This window comes from Aristolochia californica, unplaced genomic scaffold (assembly GCF_029961685.1).
Source record: "Aristolochia californica isolate CCGP_79_NKW_82.1479 unplaced genomic scaffold, dmAriCali1.0.hap1 SCAF_14, whole genome shotgun sequence".
Taxonomy (NCBI): domain Eukaryota; kingdom Viridiplantae; phylum Streptophyta; class Magnoliopsida; order Piperales; family Aristolochiaceae; genus Aristolochia; species Aristolochia californica.
The window spans coordinates 24682865-24693100 of NW_027181815.1; the positions used below are offsets into that span (position 1 = coordinate 24682865).

Below are 10236 nucleotides of genomic sequence, written 5' to 3' on the forward strand. Positions count from 1 at the left end.
AAGATTCGAATGTGCTTCAAGACTTGGCATTGGACTAATAATTGCTACACTAAGTCATGGTATGAATAGGTTAAAAATAAAATGAGTTATTTGTGATGGTTCTGGGATGTTCTGCAGAGACCTAGTGGCTGGAAATTCTTGCTCCCATCGGACCATTTGTATCTAATGCATCAGGATCCGATTCATGGATCTCTCGGTTGGAGAAATAAGAGGATTGAACCATTTCTTCTGACTCTTTTTCAAATTCAATAAATGTTGGTTGATTGTATATTTTATTATAGTTAGATGATTCAGAGGATCATTTCCTATTTGATCCCTTTGAATTCCATATTCGAAGTTGCAATCAGTTACACTTGTATTGAGGGTTTTGTCTTTGTTGTTAATTGAGTTTGGGATATATCATGGAGAGAACTGGTTAGTTAGGACTTGAAGAAGGCTGATCTAGGAATGAGGTTGACAAATGATATGGCAGAATGGAGGATTCATGTAGCTGCCTCGTAAGTTTTAGGACATCTGATTATGATATAGGAGTATATTGTAATGCATAGCATAAGATATAGCTTTGTGGATTGGACTTTGACTCAATAGGTACACGGGTTTCCAAATGTGTCATCTGCTGCGCATCTCAAGGGTGTTTGAGGCGTCTATGACAGTTACACAAAAAAACTTGGAAGAGGTGTTGACAGTCTCGTCTTTTTATAAATGGACTGACTACTCATATTAATCCTACTTAGGGTAATTGGAGATAAAGATGACTCTTTAAGGTTGTTAACCATTATTTAGTTTCTCATTTAATGCTCTGATTTTGCAGTGTCAAATTTACCGAAGCCCTCAAAAGAAGATGATCTTTGGGATGCAATTGAAGCTCCTGCCCCTAAAAGTTTATCACGACCACAGACTGCTAAAACTTCTACTCCAACAGCACAAGGAGGAGATGACTTGTGGGGTTCTATTGCTGTTCCAGTGCCGAAGTCAGCATCCAAACCATTAAATGTGAAGTCAACTACAACTAATAAAGACGATCCATGGGCTGCAATTGCTGCTCCTCCGCCAACAACTAAAGCTAAACCGTTATCCCTTGGGAGAGGCCGAGGTGCAAAACCCACCCCTTCGAAGTTGGGTGCTCAAAGGATAAATCGGACAGCATCCTCTGGGGATTTGTAAGTTTCGAACAATTGGGAAGAGGAACAGAGTAGAAAGGGAAAAGGCAGAGCAGATTAAAATCAGTACATTGTGCTGCATTCATTGTTTGTTTGTATCATTATTCTTTTCAATATCATTTGTAATATTCTTAATCTATTTAGTGTTTCTCAACATCGATCTGGACTCTTTCTGTGAAGCTGTGCATTCTTTATAACTACATAAAGAAACATTTATTCATTTTATTTCAAGATATAGAGTGACAGTTGACAGAACGATTGTGCTACTTAAATCATAATATTGTGAAATACTATTACCTCAATTTTCAGCTGCAATTAGATGATAGTTGGCAACCTTTTTTTTGTTCGCACCACATTTCTATGCTAGTTTGGAAGCAGATGGTTTTGAGTTGCTTTGAAATACAAAATAAGACTCAAATGTGTACAATGCGTATTTGAATCATTTTCGAGTTACATTGAGCGCTTGTTAAGCTAGTGATCCACTAGCAAACTTGTAAGAGTAATAATGGAAACAGAGCCATTTTCGTCCAAAGTATATGAATCATAAATAAAATTTCTTTAATATCATCATTAAAAATATCAAACATCTACAAATATTTACCACATTGATACATTCCAAATACATTCCAAATCAAGGTGACCGAGTGCCAAAACATTTTTTGAAGGATTGTAGTTATTTAATGTTTTCTTTGCCCCTTCAATTTTGATTTCAGAGATTGAAATACTGCCTCTTTGTTTAGTTTTAATTTATATGCCACCTTTGGTGCTTTTTTTTTTCTTTTGCATATATTTACGACTGTATTATGTGACCAGTATAGTTATTGTAAAATATTCTCAAACGTGAAAAGAACATAATGCAATATATGTACTCATCCCAATAAATGAAACGAGAAAACACATTGGGAATTAACTCCACCAATGGATGAACAATTTAAGTGTACCGTTACCAAAGTGTCTATGCGATCTGACATTTGCAATGTTGATCAAACCATAATAAAAGAAAACAAAACTAATTCATGGAGGTTTGTTAGACTGTGAGACAAATGCTCTGTCACATCTCATATATAAGTAAATATATGCCATGTAGGTTGTGGTCTCAAAGCCCAAGCTTGTCCAAATGTTGAGTCGGCCCACCCTCTCTGGCCAAACCGTGTCTGACCATCTCCAACCGTACACTCGCCTTCTCGCGGTGTCTGCCCACCTCGATAAGAATTCTTACTATCTTGAAAATTCCTATTGTCGCCTACCCGTCTCAAATCACCCTACTCCCACGACAAACTTTACCTGGATTTGCCGCGACGTGGCAGCCTGCCCGCCTGCCCGCCTGCCCCACTTTCCTTCTTTAATTACCTTTACGACTCTACCACCCTCATCAGTCACCTGCTTGTTACATCAAGCGCGGGCGGGCTGTCCCCTCCGTTCCCTAACACGTTGCGCCGTCTGTTCCGTACCTTCCCAGGAAATTACTCCCCAGAAGACACGCAGCAATGCCACGGCCTCTCACTCATTACCTCGATAAATGAACCTCTCCCATGTTTTACTCCTCCGAAAAGAAAATAGTACGGTACGTGATCTCCGCCTCGCTCAAGTTTAGAGGCCCATTATCAGGGTTGGGCTCGAGGCGTCGTAACAATCCGAACAACCCCGCTTAATTGAATTGAATGGTATAACTCGATTACCACCCAAACTTCCCGTTTATCCCATTTATCCACCACTATAAATTACCATCCCTCTCCGTCATGAACCCCAAATATACGGCTGATGCATATGCTGAATCTTTCAATAATATTTCTATCACCCCTTTCGGTATACTTATTCCCGTCGCTGGAACAAGCATAAGGGGAAGGAGGTTCCCGTGGAGTCAACATAAACATTCCTCCACCTCCCAATCAGGGGAAGGACTTTGCTCTTGTGGAGTCAAGTGAAACCATGAACATTCCTTCCCCTCCCAGACCCTATGTGGTCTCTAGTCACCCCAAACTGTTTCACCCATGAACATTCCTTCCCCTCCTAGACCCTATGTGGTCTCTAGTCACCCAAAACTGTTTCACAGCAAACGCACTTAGAACTTCATTAAGGCCATCAAATAAGAGGCTCAAAAATACCTACTGCATGAGTGGGAGATGATAAAGGAGCTAGCTTGAAACTTCTGCAAGTATTAGGATAGGTCTCTGAAATCCACCCCAGGTCTCTGAAATCCACCCCATTTTATCTGATATGATCGTGTTTTCTTCAAATATCAAGGAATTGGTTCACACTCTAAACACTCTGTTATCAAAACTGTTCTTTTTGAGTTAAAGCCTACTATTATAATTTTGCACGAAACTAAACTTCAGTCTCATGATGTCTCTATCATTCGAAATTTTTGGTTAACTTTCAATCCTGAATGGGCCAATGTAGATGTGATTGGCTACTAGAAGTTAAATGTTGAATCTCTATCCCAAGATTCATACATATTTGTAGTATTGTTCATGCTTCTTTTCCAGTATTTAAGGATTTTTTCTGCATCTTTAGGAAAATCCAAATGGGTTTATGCTATCAATGAAACTGTCCTTTGATAGCATTTGTTGGATCTACATTAGTGTATTTTCTCGAATACCTTTGTCCTCTTAATACGATTTTAGAGTCAAAGTATCTTTCTCCGTCTCGAAAATTGTCTACCATAACAGTTTCTCTTACTCTTAATGACTCAGCTTCATAGTTGCCTCAAAGTATTCTGAATCTTTTACCAAGATCATTTGTCTTTTTGTCTTTAGTAGAGTAGTTTTTTTTCTTGGTAATTTCTTCTGCAACTTTGTCAGAGTCCCATGCATCTGGTTCGCTATTTTCTGCAACTTTATTAGAGTCTCATGCCTCTTGAACATAATATTGTCTACCAAAAGTATTATATTTAACGTAAACTTCATCATCGGTAGAAGATGATTCTTTGGAAGTGATCCTAAATTGTGAAAGTTTGGGATTTTTTCCTTTGGTAGCAATTCAATGTGTTATGCCTACTAATATTTTAAGTCATCCGGTAATGTCATAAAGGCCTAATGGTAATGGAATTTCCATATCAGTTAGATATAAAAACTCATTCATATTAGAAATTCTTTTAAAAAAATATTTCTTTAAGTTTTCTTCTTATTCTTATGATCTTACATAAAAGTTTGTAAGATCTTTTGGTATATCTTATCCATCTAGAAAGATACAAGAAATGGGAAACAATTGTATCATCTTTTGGATAAAGATTTTCTCATTGTTATAGAACTAGAATTCTTTCTGCTCTGTGTTGAATTTAGGATCTCTTTTCCAATATTCTGAGCAAGGGAAGAGAGAAAGAAAAAGGAGAAAAGAGGGAGAAGGTGTTATACTTGATGTCTAATAATAATAACATAAACATATTAAATCCTCCATAATTCTCTTTATCATGAGAGTCATACATATATCATAGAATTGAATTAAAAAGAATAAAGAAAGCGTACATTTCATCTTGAAGAATATAAATAAAACTTGAAGTGTACAAGATAATCTTTGTTAATTCGCTTACAAGTGATAAGTTTACTCCCATTCAGCCAGACTGGGTGTGCAAATAGTATTAGCCTCATTTATAAGACCATGGAGGAATTTATAGATTTCCAAAGGGTGTGACACTAATAACTATTCATAAGGATACATCATTTTAGGAGAGATACATCCTCTAAGGAGAGATACATCCCCTCAAGAGAAATACATCTCCTTATCACCAAGGGATGTGTCTACTAAGTCAATGCACCCAATTAATCTACCTCTACAAGGAGATGTATTGGCCATTATTCCCTGTACTGAACATCCAATGACAAAACATCTAGAAGTGGGCCCCACGCCTCTAAAATTATGGTAATTTTATTTTATAAATAATATATTTGAAACCATAATTCCAAAAAACTCCCACTTGGTTTCAAATTCCGATTTTCGAAAAAAACATGAAAAATCAATCTTGACACATAAAACCATACCATGACCATAGGCATTACCTTAAACACTTTAATATACATGTGTAGTTAACCCGAGCCTAAAAAATATATATCTTAGATATCCAAGGCTAGGGAATAAACCAAATTTATACTTGTCAAATTTGCCAGTTCAGCGGTCTCCATTGATAGCATACTTGGACCTGAACTCGGGGTAAAGCTCTGTACCAGTTCGAGTATTAGCCACTAAGGTAACTGTGCCTAATCAGTACCATAGACCTGAATAATTTAGACGTCCAACCCTACCTTCCTATTGAGACCCTTCCATATATATATACAAGTATATACCTAATAGAAAAGCTGGACATCAAGGCATCTCACCGTCCATAGCATACTCAGTACCTGAGGAGTTCTAGGTAAAGCTCTATACCAGCATGAGTATTAGCCATAAAGGAAAATGTGCCTTTGTAGTCTCATTGGCATGGACAATTTAGAGACTCAACTGTCATTCCCTATTGAGACCCTCACATATACACGTACAAGTGCATACCTAATAGGGAAACTGAATCTCAAGGCATACACTGAGTACTCATATTATCACACAAAAGCATAAGCATTCTTTTAAAATCATTTTTTCAAAATGGTCATTCAATGGAATATAAATTACAATGTCATGACATAGTATTACAAATCATTGAGACCACAATGCATACAAAACAATGTTCTCCCACTTGGTCTCATCAATTATAAACAAATCAAACCCATGTTCCCCACATGGAAAGTGAAACTGGTCATGGGAAGACACTTGGTTAGTGAATCAGCTAAGTTGTCCGGAGAAGATATATTATAAATAACAACTTTCTCCTTCCTCATCATGTCTCGTATGTAGTGGTATTTCCCTTCGATATGTTTAGCCTTGGAGTGACACTTCTGATCTTTCGTGATAGCAATAGCAGATGCGTTATCACAAAAGAGAGGAATAGGTCGCTCCACACAGTCTACCACTAGAAGACTTCGCAAGAATTTGTGAAGATAGACAACCTCCCTTGTAGCTAAGTTCATAGCCTCATATTATGCCTCCATGGTTGATTGCACGACACAGTTTTGCTTCGTGCTTTTCCAAGAAATAGCACCTCCGCCAAACATAAAGATAAAACCAGAAGTAGACTTGCGGGTATCAATACATCCTTGATAATCTGAGTCGAAATAACTAATAAATTCCAACATGTCCTCTTGATAAGTCAAAGCATATGACTTTGTTCGTTTTAGATAGCGCATTACCCATTTAACCCCTTCCCAGTGAGTGAAACCTAGATTAGCCTGAAACCAGCTAAGAACCCCAACAACATAAGCAAGATCAGGTCTTGTACATATAAGAGCATACATAAAACTCCCGACAACAGAAGCGTATGGATACTTAGATTTATCCAACCTATCTTTAAGGCGAGAAGGACAATCCACCTTACTCATCTTTTTAGTGCTATCATAAGGTACTTTACCTTGTATACAGTTGGACATGTGAAACCGATCCAGAAGAGTATTGATATACTTCTCTTGAGACAAACTCAATTTTCGCAAAGCTCTATCCCGTAGAATTTTAATGCCAAGAATATAAGAAGTTTCCCCAAGGTCTTTCATATCAAATGTTTGAAACAACCATGTCTTTATACCTTGGAGTAACTAAATATCTGGAGTAACTGAATATCATTCTCAACTAATAAACTATAATCTACGTATAAAGTAAGAAAGGCAATGCGATCTCCCACTATTTTGATATAAACACAGTGATCTTCTGGATTCTGAGTAAAACCATACGCTGTAATTGCTTCATTGAACTTGATATTTCATAGCCTTGAGGCTTGTTTCAAACCGTAAATAGACTTGTCCAACTTACACACCTTTGCTTCAGTTCCAGGTCTAACAAATCTACGTGGTTGTTCCATATAAATCTCCTCATCAAAATTTCCATTTAGAAAAGCAGTTTTAACATCCATTTAAAACAACTCATAGTCATAATATGCAACCAATGCCAAGAGAGCTCGAATAGACTGTATTCGTGCAACAGGAGAAAATTTTTCATCATAATCAATCCCGTATTTTTTTAGTAAAACCCTTGGCAACAAGACAAGCTTTGAATCTTTCAACTTTACCTTCAACATTTCTCTTATTTGTAAAAATCCATTTGCACTTAATGGGCTTAACCGAGTAGGAGGATCAACAAGTTTCCAAACTTCATTTTTATACATAGAGTTCATCTCTTCTTCTATTGCAGACTTCCACTTGTCGGAATCCACATCAAGGAGTGTTTACTCGTAAGTGTCAGGATCAGTAACATCTTCATTCGACCTTGTTCTTTCATAAGTTTCTCCAGCATATATATAAAAATCTGAAGATGATAGGAGTTGACTAGGTTTTCTTTCTCTAGTCCCTCTTCATATATCCATTTGGGTGGAATTCTCTATATTAGAAGGAGATTCAGAAGAAGACGTTTCAACATATTCTTCCAAGTGAGACTTCGTACCTAAATCTTCATCACAATCAAATATATCCTAAATGAATTTTACATGTCTACTTTCAATAATCACGTTCTCCTTGGGATCATATAACCTATATCATTTTGAATATTTAGAGTACCCAACGAATAAACATCTTCGAGTCTTAGCCTTCAATTTGTCCTTAGGATCAAGATTTAAAACATGAGCAACACATCCTCATATTTTAAAATGGTTAAGACTATGAGTTTTGCCTGACCATACCTCATAAGGTGTTTTCTCAACCGACTTTGAAGGCACTCTATTTGAGATATAGGTAGTTATCAATAGTGTTTTGCCCCAAAAAGATATTGGCAAATTTGCAAGAGCCATCATAGATCTTACCATCTCTAGTAAGGTTCGATTTCTCCTTTCGGCAATACAGTTTTGTTCAGATGTATAAGGTATGCTAAACATATGGATAATCCCGTTTGACTTGCAAAATTCAGAGAATAACTCCGAACAATATTTTCCACCTCTGTCGGTGTGCAATGCTTTAATCATCCTTCCTGTGGCATTTTCTACCTCTAATTTGTAGGTTTTGAAATAATCTAAGGCTTCATTTTTTTTATGTAGTAAATATCTTGAGCAATCATCTATAAATATGATAAAATACAAATGACCATTACGAGTATTCACATTCATAGGTCCACATATATCAAAATAAATAATATCCAAAACATGAGAACTTTTTGAGCCTTTGGATGGAAAGGGTATCTTTGTCATTTTCCCATATATACAACACTCACAAATAGGAAAATCATTATGTGAAATATTTTTTAATAATCTTTGTGTCACAAGTCTTGTAATTTTATCCTTGTTTATATGCCCTAGTCGTAAATGCCACAAATACAATTCATTTTCCTTAATATCTGAAGAAGTAGAAACATTGAAAACCATATTTCTACTAAAGTTGCCATTGATATAGATCAGAATTTCAAAAACCTCTCAAAATAACTTTATCATCTTGTAACATAAGAAACTTCTCACTTCCAAAGTAAAACGTAAATCCAAATTTCTCAAGACAAGATACAGATAATAGACTTCTTCTCATAAAAGGAGAATAAAGACAATCTTCTAATAAAAAAACTTTTTATCAACAAGTTTTAGTCGGTAAGTTCCTACGCCTTCCACAATGGCCTTTTTATCATTTTCATGTAAATAAAGCTTGTTATGTCCTCAATCTTTCTTATCTCTTTAAAACCTTGCAACTCATTCGATACATGAACAGTTGCACCAGAATCAACCCACCAACTAAAAGTCTTGATATAAATAGTACAAGTTTCAAGAGCTAAGGACTCACTAGTTTTCTCTTGTTGCCCCTCTTGCATGGTTTTTAAAGCCTTGTAGTACTTCTTTATATGTCCTGGCTTATTACAGAAGAAGCAAACACGTTGATTTGCATGTACTTCAACCTTTTGTTGATTGACCTTTTTGTCCTTAAAGTTTTGAATTCGAAAGTGCATTCCCTTCTTCTTAAAATTCTTCTTCTTCGGCTTCAAAACTACGTTAGCGCTAGCTGAAGGTTTATCTAACTCAATACTTGGATTGAATCTATCGGACTGATGGTCGATCATATTAACCAAATCGAATACAGTCCACTTCGTCTTGGACAAAGAATAAAATTTTTGAATATATTTGAGATATTTGGGTAAAGAGTTGATAATGGTAACCACTTTAGTTTCTTCATCCATTGGTCTACCATGATATTGTAACTCATCTGCCATGGCAAGCATGTCATTTACATCTTTTCTCACATCAACATTTTCTTCGCATTTGGTACGAGTGAAATTTTGTCATAAGTTATTGATGTGAGTAGACGACTTTTTACCATATTTAGCCTCAAGCTGGTCGAGAATCTCTTTAGTAGTGGGGACATGAAAATAAGTCATCAAGAGATTCTCACTTAGAGCTCCAAGAATATGTGACCTAGAAATTTCATTAGCATCATCCCATTCCTTGAATTTTCTAGGTCCTTCTTATACTATTTCAGATTATCTGGGTAGTTTACTTGGGAAAGTCTTTGAGGAGGAATATCCACTTTGATAATCTTATACTATTTACAGATGATAGATATAATCTTGTGAGTGACCGGCTTGGTGAGAATATCTGCAAGTTGACTTTGTTGTGATATATGCTTTAGGGATAAAAGACCGCTTGGAACTTTTCTAGTATAAAATGGCAATTCACTTCAATATGTTTTGTTCTTTCATGGAAAACTGGATTCAATGTAATGTGTATTGCTGCTTGATTATCACAATATAGATCCATCGAAGCTTCTTTGTAGAATCTCAATTAAGTGAGAGGAGATCTTATCCATAGGAGTTCACTAATAATGTGTGTCATGGCTTTGTATTCTGCTTCTACACTAGACCGTACTACTACATTTTGCTTCTTGCTTCTCCATGTAACCAAATTTCCTCCAACCATCGTATAAAATCCCGAAGTAGATTTCCTGTCATACGGGGATCCAGCCCAGTCTGCATTTGAGAATTCTTCGATGTTGAAGTGACCATGATTTTTATAGTGACTATCTTCCTAGAGCTCCTTTGAGATATCGTAATATCCTTTCAAGTGCTTGCCAATGACTAAGTTGTGGGTTGTGCATGTATT

General features: G+C 36.3%; 1 protein-coding gene across 1 annotated transcript in view; it reads left to right on the forward strand.

Moving 5' to 3' along the window:
* The window catches only part of LOC137949706 (uncharacterized), an 82736-nt gene extending 81351 nt beyond the window's left edge, over nucleotides 1-1385 (forward strand). The window contains exon 21 of the mRNA XM_068795853.1: nucleotides 812-1385. Within this exon, the coding sequence (XP_068651954.1) occupies nucleotides 812-1164 (353 nt within the window). The 3' untranslated portion in view covers nucleotides 1165-1385. The remainder of the gene's footprint in view (nucleotides 1-811) is intronic.
* The last annotated feature ends 8851 nt before the right edge of the window (nucleotides 1386-10236 follow it).